Below are 14,321 nucleotides of genomic sequence, written 5' to 3'. Positions count from 1 at the left end.
AGGACTTCCGAGACTTAAAGACACGAAGATCGAGACAAAGCTACAGCCAAGGAGGAGTTTGTTGGTGCACTTGTGTCTGTACTTTGTCTGTATTTTGTAATGTTATAAACGATGTCTTTTGTTAGTCTTGTTTACGTCTTGTGTTGGTTTGTTTAAGTGTTTGAATGTAGGTTTGACCAAGTCAACCATCCTCCTGGTTTGACTTGGCCAAACAGTCAACACTTAGTGTATAAGGTTGTTAGTGTTCGAAGGATGTCATCGAAGGATAGTTTACATCCTTCGATGACCTCGAAGGATAACCTTCGATGGATACAGATGGACCTCGAAGGATACATCATCCTTCGAGGTATGTATGGATCCTTCGGAATCCTTCGGAGAGTTTCTGGTCGATAGATGATCCTTCGACCAGAATTCCTTATCCTTCGAGCATGTTATCTGTTATGGGTATATATATCCCATGTTGGGTTCAGTTCACAGTCAGTCTTAAAAGTCTTTGGATAGTGCATGTGAGTGAACCAAGTCTTGTAGAGAGCATTTCAGTTTGGTCAAGGGTTGTAACCGTGTCCACTGAAATACAAGAGAAAACTTTGATATATTGCGTGTCTACTCTTTCTCTTTGTAACTTGTGCTTTCATCTAAACTATCGGTTTGCATTCTAGCTTGGATTCCGCACTTGCTAGAGTGTTAAACATAACAAGGATAAGGTTTAACCTCAACCTCCGAGGGACCTACAATTATAGGTCGTATCGGTCGTACGTTAAGAGCTATTGTAAATTAACCTTCCCCTCTCTTTATATATATATATATATATATATATATATATATTAGAACTCGAACCGACATATTGTAACCGTTATTGATATATATATATATATATATATATATATATATATATATATATATATATATATATATATATATATATATATAGGGAGGAGCTCATGCGAGAACCACCCTTATTGTGAGAACCTTGAGAACCAATGTGAACACAACCTAAAATAGCTAAAAAACCTAAAAAAACCTAACCCCCAACCCCCCCCCCCCAAAAACCTAAACCCCCCACCCCCCCCCCACCCAAAAAAAACCTAACCCCCCCCCCCCAAAACCTAACCCCCCCCCCTCAAGCTAAAAAAACCTAAAAAAACCTAACCCCCACCCCCCCCCCCCCAAAAACCTAAACCCCCCCCCCCCCAAAAAAAAACCTAACCCCCCCCCCCTCCCAAAAACCTAAACCCCCCCCCCCAAGCTAAAAAAACCTAAAAAAAACTAAAAAAAACCTAACCCCCACCCCCCCACCCCCCCAAAAACCTAAACCCCCCTCCCCCACCCCCCAAAAACCTAACCCCCCCCCCCCCACCCAAGCTAAAATGCTAAAAACTAAACCCCCAAAAAACCTAAAAAAATCTAAAAAAAATCTAAAAAAATCTAAAAAAATCAAAAAAAAAATCTAAAAAATTTTTTTTGATTTTTTTAATATTTTTTAGGTTAAAATCGCTACTTTTCGAAGCAAAAAAAAATTTTTTTTTTTTAAAAAAAAAAATTAAAAAAAAATTTTTTTTTTTTTTTTGATTTGAAAAGTAGCGATTTTAACCTAAAAAATATTAAAAAAATCAAAAAAAAATTTTTTATGTGATTTTTAGCTATATTTAGGCATTTTTGGTGTGTTCACATTGGTTCTCGCGGTTCTCACAATAAGAGGTGGTTCTCGCATGATCTTCTCCCTATATATATATATATATATATATATATATATATATATATATATATATATATATATATATATTATATACAAGTCCAAACAATTTTGATTAAAACGATTTCGCTAGTCTTTTGGGTTTAAAGCTCGGGTTCACGCTAATAACAATATTAATATAAACTATTAAATGTTTAAAACACATTTGTCAAAACTTTACCAAGTCTCGTGTTCGACCCGTAGAAGTTATCTCGGTACACATGCACTCTGGATTGACCGTTGGCCCGAGCTTGACCGATAGTTTGACCACAGTTGACCATGTTGACCGGTTTTTACCCGTGACACCAAAGCTGACCGGGTTGACTGGGCTTGACCTAAAAAACCAAAACTAACCTGAGTTAACCCGAACCAAACATCAAAACTGACCTGTTTGTTCCTTGTAACCCCAACTCGAGAATAACACACCAACAAAAACCACCCCATTACCGTCGTCGTCGACCACCACAGCCATCATCGAGCACTGTCACCACCGTCGTCGACACCCCCAACACATTCCCCCCTCTGTCTAGCAGCGCATCGGAATGACACCGGAGTTCTAATTTTGATGAGACTTCACCAAGGGGTCCCTAAACCTCCGATCTAATCATGCACAGAAAAAAAAAAATCTAAAAATGGGTTCGCCGAAAAAGTTGACCAGAGCTTTGTCGGAGTTGCTCCTGGGCTCAAACGGCTTCGAATCTCCGAGAACGGTCATCGCCATCCGGACCGCCGCTGTCCGCCGCCGGCGAACGACCGATAGGCTGTTAAAGAGATAGTGCAGAGGGATAGAGTTTGGGAGAAGAGAGTGTGAGTGTGTGCGGTTTGGGTGGGTTGGGCCTGAAGCCCATTATCGCATGCCCAATCTTTTGTTTAGGCCATACGCGTTTCGAGGCCCGATTTCACAGCTGAACTCCGTTGAAAGTCATAAAATGTTTATTTAAAGTCAAAAACATGTAAAGTTATGTCAGAAGTTGATATTTGACACGTACGTTTGTTGGTAGCGTTAAAGTTGCGTATAATGCTTCGGTTGCCGTTTCAAATCCATTTTTCGATCCATTTTCAACCATAAATATTAAAATTCGATTTCGAAGCAAAATAAATCATAATATATCAGTTTCAAGATAATTAATGAGTCCGATACCCTGCTTCAATGTCGGTGCATTCTTACTGTTGCGTTTCGTTCACGTCTGCGTAGTGTTGCGTCCAAAACAAGGATAAGCTCGCTAATTTTACTTTGTATATATTAAATATACATGTAAAACTCGTATTTTCGGCGTTGTCACAATTTCATTAGGTGTCAGTTTGTTAAAGTTCAAACGTTTGACGAAATTCTCGCAATTCACAAATCACGTACCGTGAAGTCGAAGAGACGTTCCTAGGCTTTTCCAAAGGCCTAATTAGATTATGTTGAGTCTAAAACATCAATTATTATCATTTTAACGTTTGTTATGTGCTTAATTATCAATCAAAAATTTCAGGTTATCACATTCTATGCCCACCCTTCCTTAGTAATTGACCAAGGCCTTCGAATTACAAGGTCGACTGATAGGCTAAATACCAGCAACTACACAACTGGTCCAAGACTTTGGATGTCACCATTTGTTGTGCCTCGACAATCGTAGGCCCAAATGCGAAGCTAAGGCAAAATATATTTACGGATTCAGTTACACCGGTTCAAGTGTCCCAACAAAAGGGTGGTATAGACATATCGATTAATTATTGATTTCGTTTTAGTGTTTTACCGATGTGGCTAAAAAACACATTGTGTAATTATCAACTACCGATTAATTATTTAACTTGTATTCTAATTAAAACTATTTAGTTATCAATTATTGTAGTTTATTTATTCATCAATAAACCCCTAAATTTGAATAAACTAGTGTTCAATAATTTAGGACCAGTCACCCTTTTCATGTTAGGGATATTTAACTCCTTAAATATTTATTCTTGTTCGTTGACCAAAGTGTCACTCTTTGGATCGAACCTTAATAGCAATACTGAATATCGATACTTGGGCAACCTAATCCAACAATTTTAACTTGGAACATGAGCCATATCATGGAGCTCAAAGAAGAAGAGGTGGTGGCTTTATCTACCATGGAATTAGAATATATGGTGACTGGTGCAATAGCCTAAGAAGCTTCATCTACTCTTTGGAGAACACTTTCAAGATCAACAGAAAGCTATTACAATTTTTCGTGATAACTTATCTGTTGTGTTTCTAGCTAAGAATCAAGCTTATCGTTGTAGAAGCAAGTAGATTGACATAATGTTTAACTTTATCAGAAAGTTAGTTGAAAGCAAGAAAATTGAGCTAATAAGATATAAGAAGGTGCTAATATCTTCACAAAAGCATTAGGCATGGAATATTGTGTTATCTCCTTAGAAGAACATGAGTCATCATTCTTTGATTTATGGGGGAGTGTGCAGTTGAAAACTAACAGAATAAATAGAAAAACTCAAAAAGAGTCACCAAAAAGAGATACCAAATAGGATCTACCAGCTAAGATTTAGCTTGCACAATAACTCAAGATGAAGTAGAAAGTGTCTAGATAACAGACAATCAAATTGAAACACGAGTAAAACGTGGGCTAAATTAGCTATCGGCTCCTTTTGTCCTTTTCTATTATTTCAACAGGTGAATATGCATGTTTATTTTTTTTAGGTTTTATGTTTAACTTATCTACTCTAGTAGTTTAGTTTTCCAATAATATGGGTTGTTGGGTTAGTTCGGTTTTTTGGTTGATTGATTCTTGAGCCTTTTATTAGCCACTGCTAAGGCTACTCGGTATGGGGACGTCCCCGGGACGTCTTGGTCCGGCGCCGAAGGACACACCGTGTCGCCCCCCACGTCCCGTCGCCAACGTCCGACTTCCGACGTTTAGGATGCGCACAAACAGACAAAAAAGTGTGGGGACCGATGTGCATTTGACCGTTTGAAAAAAAAACTTAAATTCAGAATTTATATTATTTAAAAACAAACGGTCATAATTCAAAAAACACCCCATTTCATTTCCATTTTTATAAATACTCACCTATTTAACCCTTTTTTTCATAACTTTTCACTCTCTACTAACCCATTCTCTCTCACATTTTATTACCACTCTTCCCTTTTTATAAAAACTCTTCATATTTTGTACAATTTTTTACCCGCTACCACCCCATCTCTCGCTAAAAAATTATCATGGCTTCACCCATTTCTTTCATTTCTTCAATTTCTTCTATGTCTTCATCGTCTTCGTCTGCGTGGTATTCATCATCTTCGGAAGAGGATGCTATTATGCACAACATGATTATAAACGCGGCTTAGGTGTTAATGGCGGCTGATAAAGGGTCGTCTCAACGGCTAACTAGACGAGCAAAATATAACCGAGACCAAGAAGGTATTTTACTTTTTTTTCCTTATGTTTTATATAGATTTGAAAATGTATTTTATAATTAATTTCATTTATGTTTTGTTTTAAATTTATAGCCGGCCACGATAAACTAGTAGCCGATTATTTTGCCGAAGAACCCGTGTACCCAGCCGAGATTTTTCGACGTCGTTTCCGCATGAGTCGTCCACTGTTTTTACGTATTGCAGGCGACATGGCCCAATCTAATCCGTTTTTTACATTGCGAAACGACGCTAGGGGGCAAAGGGGTTTCAGTAATTTATAAAAATGTACGTCGGCCATTCGCTAACTTGCGTACGGTTACGCACCCGATGCATTAGACGAGTACATTAGGATGTCTGAAAGAACCGTCGACGTTTGCACAAGTTTTGCCAATGGGTTGTCAAATTGTATAGCAAGCGATACCTGCGGAAACCGAACGCAAACGACGTTCAAAAATTATATCAAGCACACGAACAGAGACATGGTTTCCCAGGAATGCTCGGGAGCATTGATTGCATGCACTGGCAGTGGCAGAACTGCCCAGTTGCATGGCAAGGTCAGTATACTAGGGGAGATCAGGGACATCCGACTATCATTCTAGAGGCTGTTGCGTCACAGGATCTCTGGATACGGCATGCTTTTTTTGGTCTATCTGGTTCGCTCAATGACCTTAACATCATATACCAGTCACAGATATTTGAGGATGTAGTGGCGGGTACAAGTCCAGACACAAGCTTTACGGTTTCAGGGGTGGAGTACAGGCGAGGTTACTACCTAGCCGATGGGATTTACCCAACGTACTCGACAATCGTTAAAACTATCCCGCACCCGACCGACGACAAAAGAAAAAAGTTTGCGAAGTTTCAAGAGGGTGCAAGAAAAGATATTGAACGGGCTTTTGGTGTTCTACAAAAAAATGGCACATCATTTCACATCCAGCACGTTCGCAAACACCAAGGAGGTTACGACACATTATGTACGCTTGTATCATCCTTCATAACATGATCATTGAAGACGAAGGGAGAGCGATATGCGAGTACGACGAAAACACGTCTACTGGAAATTCTGTTCCAGTTAGTGAGGAACAACAAGATTTGAACGCCTTCGCTCTACGTAACGAGTACACACATCACAACCTACAAGCGGACTTGGTGGAGTACATTTGGAACAACACTCCCAACGAACCCGGCCACGACATGGAAGACGAAGACTAGTAGCTTATTTTAATATATTAGGATATTTTTAAGTTTTTTTTTAACTTTATTTTTTTTAAGTTTATGTTTTTTTTAATTTATTTTTTTTAAGTTTAATTTTTTTTTTAAGTTTATGTAATGTTTTTTAATATTAATGAAAATATTTTGTTACTTTATTTGTTAAATGTTAAAAAAAAGTTGAAGATTAAAAAAATAAAAAAACATAAAAGTGGTGGAGGACTATGACTAGGACCATCCTCCCATGCCCTTTAGTTTTGGAGGATGATCTATCCTTGGGAGGATTATGACGTGTCGCCTACGTGGCGGATCATCCAGGATGGACCATCACCATACCTTGTATTCTAAAGTAACATTAATGTAGTTTGGTTTTTTGGTTGATTGATTCTTGAGCCTTTTATTAGTAAAGTAACATTAATTGCGACAACTCGAATGGTTCTGATTTATCTCGAATAATCACAAAGTCACTTATATACAATCTCACTATTTGTAACAAAAACGCTACCATTTGGTCTGTTTACAATAAAATTTTCTATGACACTAACAAACAAACAAAATCTCTCGACGTACCCAAAAATCAGTGACCAAAACACACACCGTCCCTAGTGCGGTTGGCACAAATGAGGCTTTTACGACAAGAATAGTTCCATGTTGTTGGTGTTTCACTTAATCCGAATTATGTGATGCTTCATGTTTTTGGTAACCGACTTTTTAATAAATCGTAGGTTTTGTTATGTTATTTGTTAATGTATATGCCACGAGAAAACCACTCACTCAAAACCCTTTTTACTTCCTATATATATAAGACTGTCTCCAATGCAACAGCCTGTATTTAGTACATGCATCCTAATCATTACTGTCACATCAGCTTTTTACCCATCCTTCCTACATGCACTCTCTCTCCTCTATTTAACTCCAACACATCCTTCCTACATGCATCCTCTCTCTTCCACATCACCATTTCTTTTTCTATTTTTCTTTAAAAACATTTATTTTGTAATCTTAAAAAATATTTAATAAATAAATATAAATATATATTTAAATAAAAAAGAAGTTAAAAATAAATAAAAATTAAACTTGCATTACATAAAAGAGAAATTACATTTTCCTAAAAAATAAAATACAAATACTCAAATTAAACTAGAATTTAATTTAAAAATGAAAACAAAACTTAATAAAAAACAAATCTACTCTTCATTAGCTTAATTAGCTTGCTTAAGATTCCAGAGATGTTCCATTAGATCGTTGCGTAGTGCGATGTGAGTATCTTTGCTTCGTAAGGATCTAAACCTCTGCAGATAGTGCTCGAACTCGGTGGGTGCACCTCCATTATAACTTGATGGCTCAGGCTCATCTTCTTCACGGGACCAATCAGTTATCGTATGACGTTCATCTTCTACAATCATATTATGTAGAATGATACATGCATGCATTATATCACCTAGCACTGGTATGCTTGTAGATCTTCCAGGGCCTCGTATCATTGCCCATCTTGCTTGGATGACACCAAATGCTCTTTCAACATCTTTTCTACAAGACTCCTGTCGTCGCTTAAAGTATTGCATTTTAAGATTATTGTTTGCAGGATAAACGAAACTCTTTACTAGTGTTGACCATTCTGTGTAGATGCCATCTGCAAGATAGTATCCTTGCGTGTACTCATTCCCATTCACAATAAAGTTGCACTGTGGTGCATTCCCTTCTAAGATGTACTGGTCATTTGACCAACCGCTTCTGTAACGAGACTTGAGTTGTAAATACAACTCATTAAATCTATTCACCATAGATTTAAACATATGCCAATGACTTCGTAGATTGTGAGCATCTCGTGGAATTACAGGTTCACTTTCATTGTAGTATTTTTCAATCTTACCCTAATAGGCATCCCCATTTTGGTTGTTGCTAGTGATTGGATTCTCAAAAATTGAAATAAGACCTTGGGCAAGCAAAACCTCATCACTTTGAGGCCACTTTTGACGACTCGTCTTTGTTGGTTGCTCGTCATTCTTCTCAGTTACCATCTTGCTTGGCTTCTTTTTTTTTTTTGCGGCTTTGCTTTTGATAGTGATTCCACAAGATCTTCTTAAGTTTGTTGAAACAGAGGTTCTTGCATTTGGGAGGTTTTTTGAACCTGTTGCCATTGAAGAAATTGCTGAAATTGATGAGGACCAAAAGCAGGTTGTTGAAACTGTGGCATGACAGGAAATTGTCCAAATTGGGCGAACGAAGGTCCTTGTTGAAACTGGGGATATGAATGTGCTTGTGAAAACTGAGAAAAGTTCTGTGTTTGTGACAAAAGAGGGAATGATGGTTGTTTTTGTGGGTTTTGCTGATCATCATCATCGTTTAACAAACCAGTAAAAGAAAATTGATGTCTTGGATCCATTTTGAGAGTGTGATGTTGAAAAAATTTGAAAGTTTGTAAGATTTTGAGGGTGAAAAATGAGTTAAATAGGGGTAAAAAAAACTAGCCGTTATTTAGTTTTGAAATAGAGCTGTTAGAAAAGAAAAATAAAAAAAAATAATTCTTTAAAAAAGTGCCGTTTGGCTGATTTTTAGAATAAAAAATGTTGGTTTTAATATTGAAATGCCCCATCACCTCTTGCATGGCCCCACCACTCTTGCATTTGGATGCATTTGGCTACATACGTGCATGCTCCATGGCTCTCCACTCCAATGCATCCTTTTAATATGCCTTTTCCACATCATCAAATGCACCTTCACCAAAGTAAGCATTGGAGGTAGTCTAAGGCTGGAGGGTATGGAGAGCCTCATCCTCAAGGGGATGGGCTGTCACGTCACCGCCACGTAGGAGGGGCTTGAAGGGGATGGACCTAGGGGGTGGGGGATGAACCCCTTTATATATATATATATATATATATATATATATATATATATATATATATATATATATATATATATATATATATATATATATATATATATATATATATATATATATATATATATATATGGGAAAAGGATCATGTGAGAAGTGATATGCTAGTTGAGAAACTTGAGAAGCATTCTGGACCACACATTTTTCTAAGCCTTTCGTAATATACACATATGTATAGTTTAAAATTGACTATATACATATGTGTATAACTCAATATACATATATGTATATAGTCAATTTTAAACTATACATATGTGTATATTACGAAAGGCTTAGAAAAATGTGTGGTCCAGAATGCTTCTCAAGTTTCTCATATAGGGTGGACTTCTCTTAGGATCCCTACCCTATATATATGTATGTATGTTTGTATAGGTATATGTGAGAGAAGGGAGGCACGGCGAGACCGGCGAGTGAGAGCCGAAAAGGACTAGCCGGGCCGAGGGGGGCGGTGTGGGGGACCGGCGCCGGGCCTTAACCGGCCCCCATACTATCTGGTCTAACGAGTATCTTTTGGTTATTATTTTATAGCTATACCCAACCCTACTGATTTAGAACCTCAAAACCAATAGAGGTACTTAGGGAGGTAGTGGTTATAGGAAGCTATGACATTTCAAGACATCGGTAGTTTTATATAAACTAGAATTGAGACCCGCCGCAATGCGGCGGGGATTCTTTAGTTATAAATAAGTCGATCTAGGATTCGTACGTTATGTTAAACCTGTCAAACGGGAAAAAATAGACAATGTTGACCGACACACGCACGTTGCATCGTGTTAACTCGTAAAATTTAGAACGAAACGTAAAAAGGTTAAATCAAAGATGCACGTTGCGATGTGTTAAGTCACAAAATTTAGAACCAATCATAAAGCGAAAAATTTGCGAAAAATGAAAACTATAAAGGACCAAAGTTGAAAGTAAAAAAAGTTGTGAGGATAGATTGCCAAAAATAAAAAGTTTTGGGTTAAAAGTAAAAAAACAAATAGTGTTGGGGTAAAAGTAATTTGTGAAATACTTTTGGGTGAAAAGTAAAAAAAATCAATTTTTTTTTAAAAACCCCCAAAGCCAAGCTTACGACAACCATATGCATAACCATTTTTTCTTTGGAAAACCCTCAAAGCACACCCCGCGTTGTGGTGGGGCGTAAAACGATATGTCAAATAGTACTAATGTCACACAACCGTTATCGACCACCAACACTGACTCGACCTAGGATTTGCGTGTTGCGACGAACCTGTCAAACATGAAAAAATAGAGGTAAAACGTTGAACCACACATGTACGTTGCGCCGTGTTAACTTGCAAAATTTGAGAAAAAAACATAAAAAAAGTTGAACCACACTCGTATGTTGCGTCGTATTAACTTGGAAAATTTAGAACTATACGTAAAACGAAAATTTGCCAAAAATGAAAAGTATAAGTGAGAAAAGTTACGAAGTTAAATTGCAAATAATGAAAAGTTTTGGGATAAAGTTAAAAAAAACAAATTATGTAGGGTTAAAATTGAAAAAGTTAGAAACTTTTGGGTTAAAAGAAAAAAAGCCAAGTTTTTTTTGAAAAACATCCAAAGCCAAAAGTACAAGTCACTAAAGCTCAAGGTAGTTGCAAATTTATATAGGTTTTAATAACACTAAAAAAATCACAAAATGCTTGTAAGAAGTTGTTTAAAATAAGATAACACTATATTAGCTTTGACAATTACTTACATAACTTGTTCATAAATTAGAAATGATTATAGTTTACACGCCCCGTAAGTCAATTTCACGAGAACATCATCGATGACTTCCATGTTAACAAGATCATCATTTTCTTTAAACTCATTTGCATTTTATGACCTTAAATCGTGGTTTCGAAGAAAGGATAATCCGTATACCCAACAATAGGATCGTGTGTATAAAAGGTTGTCGTATCATACTTGTTAAGAGGAGCAATAAGCTCAAATCTTTTCGGAAAATCCAGATTAGCCAAAAACAAACGACCATAAGCAACCAGATTGGTTCGGCATTCAGCCACAACATTGTTACCATCTTCCCTATCATACCCACAAGCAGAGATAAAAGTCCCTTTGAATGTTTTTTTCATAGGGACAAGACTATGAAGGTGATCATCCTTTTCATCTTCCGATTTTATCCTTGGCTCCAACACATGGCAGTGAAGAATCTTATATTCATTCAATGATTCAGCCATGTAACGTCCTAAAGCTCCTGGATTTGAGTCACCCGATCCCATGAAGTATCCAAATGGGGATAATCTTATACCAACTTTATCTACTCTTATATGCAATGTTTCTCTATAGAACCACCATACTCGTCTGTTCTGTCGTTTACTGCATCTTTCATAAACTGGTCGACTAGAAAGCCATAAGCCCCATGAATCTCAACTCCATCAAAACATATAAATTAATATAATGGTTGAGTTGATAGTAACGAGATTATGTACATCGATCAAAAACTAATGTGGATATAACTATTACCAGCTTCAATTGCATTTCGTGCAGCAACTCTAAAGTAATCAACAACAATATGAATCTCTTGTGTTGTTAGGTTCTTTGGAGATATTGGGGCTTGATCGTTTGGCCCTGATTTTAAAACATACGTTAGAAAAGATATTATGTTAATAAATTTATCTTTCTGGGAACGTGTGTTTGTGAATATTGTTCTTCGGGATCGTTCAATGGGTAATGATGAACACAGAATATATACCAGTCATTGAAACCCTTCCAATGTGCCCAAACTGATAGAAAAATATTCCTCCTTTCTCATGAACAACATCCACAATAGGTTTCCAAGCCTCTACTTGCCGGGCATATCCTGAGACCTTGACGAGGATAAGATAAACAGATCTTGATGACAAATATCAATCAACCATTTGTTGGGAATAATCTTGATCGGGTCACTGCATTACGGGTCATTAGGAGCTTTATTTTAGCACGTGTTCTTTTATATCTTATTTGAGTCGTGCAAGTAGTCTTGGTCTTCCAGTTGAATAGGAGATTTTAAGGTGAGTAGTTAGTTTACATTTTCTTATTTCTCACTAACACAAGATTTTTCGTAGACTTTAACGTAGGGTTTGGTATGCAGAAATGAGAGGTGGAATGGAATGGACCATTGTGAAGGAATGAAGAAAAGAGTGTTTGGTTGGTCAATAGAATGGAATCGCTCATTCCAAAATGGAATCCATTCCCTTAAAATCATTCCATCCATCCCCATGTTTTTTTTTCCATTACATTCCCTCTTCACATTTCATTAACAACACCACAACCCACCACCGTTGACACCACCCACCACCTCCGTCACCCTCCGCCGTCACCCACCTCCGCCGCCACCCGCCACCGCCACCACCCCCCGCCCGCCACCCATCGTCATCGATGCCACCTCCGGTCACCACCGCCACCTCCGATCACCGCCACCACCCACCTTAGATTATCATCGCTACCAACTCCGATCACCGCCGTCGTCGCCACCAACCTCCTCCACCACTATCAACCGCCACCACCCACCGTCACCGCCGCTACCACCGTCATCGCCGCTCCACCTCCGACCACCGCTGCCACCCACCTCCGCGGTCATCCACCTCCGCGGTCACCCACCACCACCGTCGCTGTCACCAGTGGCGGATCTAGGATTCGTTCGTAGCGGTAACGTTTTATAAATAAGCGATAACGAAATCGAAAAAACATCAATTTTTTCAAAATTTACACTAACTTTACACTACCGCAGGAGCGCCAAGAGGTAGCGGGCGTTGCCCCTTGTATGTACATAGGTCAGCCCCTGGCTGTCACCGCCTGCCGCCGTCTCTACCCACCACCGTCGCCAACCACCGTCGCCGCTACAACTGCCACCTCTCACCTCCCACCATTGACCACCGCCATCCGATTTTATTCCTTCGTCTTTTCCCGCATACCGAACAACAAAAAGTAATACTTCATTCCATTCTCACATAGCAACCAAACAAGACATGAAATGGTAATGATCGGTTCCATTACCTCATCCATTCCATTACCTCGTCCATTCCATTCCCTCATCCATTCCATTACCCCATACCAAACAGACCCTAAGGGTTAAGTGATGTAGCGTGTGTTACGCTAACGAAGAACAGAACACGTTGATTCTGCGAATACCCGTGTTGATCTTCCCCAAACCCCTAAAATTCAACCCAAATGGCACATAATTTAAAGTGAAAATTGAGTAAATTCAAAAATGAAGTCTGCCCATCCAACTTACAAGAGAAACATATAAATAATGACAGAAATTCGAAATGGGCCACAAAAAGGCCATGGGCCAAACATAAGCCTAAAAACAAAATGCCCGAAACACCGAAAATAACATAAAAAGATAAATAACTAATAGAAACAAATGTTTTTAGGCCCGGACGATGACCCAAACCACCGTAGGCGTATGCAGCAAGATGGAGCTCGTTCTCACAGTCGTTTCGCCTGGTCGCACGCCCAAAACGGACCCCCGTAGCCAAGTTAGAGCCATTTTAGTGAAGTCCCTTTTGTCACACGATCTTGGGCCTCCAAATACAAGATGACCCGCTCCTCCACACCTGGACCCGCATCATTAAGTCGAAAGACTAATGACCCAAGTTTATGGCGACACTAATATTGTACTCACTTTTAATAAGCATCTTCTTACCTAAATTCATTAACGCACACACACCTTGTTAATTCATGACTCACTTTAGTTAAATCCCTATCAAGGGGTATGTTTCGCCCATATACCCACAAGAAACTTAGTCAAGAATGGCCATGGAGATAGTTTTCACTAAACTTAGATTATATAAATCATTAAAAGGTTGATTACACTAATGATTCTTAAGTATTTCTTAATGGTTACAACGATTAGAGATAGTGGGTAGAATTGAAGTGTGTTATGGAAAAGAGAAGAGAATTGAGCAAGTGAAAATAGTAGCTAGATGGCTCTATTTATAGGTTGCTGGAGGCCCAGACACGGGAATGTCTGGTTACTAGTGACTGGTTATAACAAGTTGCCTAAACACGAGGCTTGTTTGGGACACAAGACTGTGGTCAGCTCTATTGAGTCCCACTTGATCTTCAGAGATATCCTATATCTTTTTTGTGCCCAGACACGGGGGCGTGCCTCA

At 38.4% G+C, this 14,321-nt stretch overlaps 1 protein-coding gene and 1 pseudogene across 1 annotated transcript; both read right to left on the bottom strand.

The window, feature by feature from the left end:
• Positions 1-7,522: 7,522 nt before the first annotated feature.
• Positions 7,523-8,104, bottom strand: LOC110881292. The gene has a single exon (XM_022129600.1). It carries the CDS (start codon positions 8,102-8,104, stop codon positions 7,523-7,525), a length of 582 nt encoding a protein of 193 aa, XP_021985292.1.
• A 2,947-nt stretch (positions 8,105-11,051) lies between these two features.
• On the bottom strand, positions 11,052-12,784 carry LOC110881290 (annotated as a pseudogene).
• Between the last annotated feature and the right edge of the window lie 1,537 nt (positions 12,785-14,321).

Source organism: Helianthus annuus, chromosome 10 (assembly GCF_002127325.2).
Source record: "Helianthus annuus cultivar XRQ/B chromosome 10, HanXRQr2.0-SUNRISE, whole genome shotgun sequence".
Lineage (NCBI taxonomy): Eukaryota > Viridiplantae > Streptophyta > Magnoliopsida > Asterales > Asteraceae > Helianthus > Helianthus annuus.
This window is presented reverse-complemented; position numbering and strand designations above follow the sequence as displayed.

Coding starts and splice junctions, on each gene's coding strand:
- LOC110881292 (XM_022129600.1), bottom strand. CDS start 8,104: ATGGTGAATAGATTTAATGAGTTGTATTTACAACTCAAGTCTCGTTAC.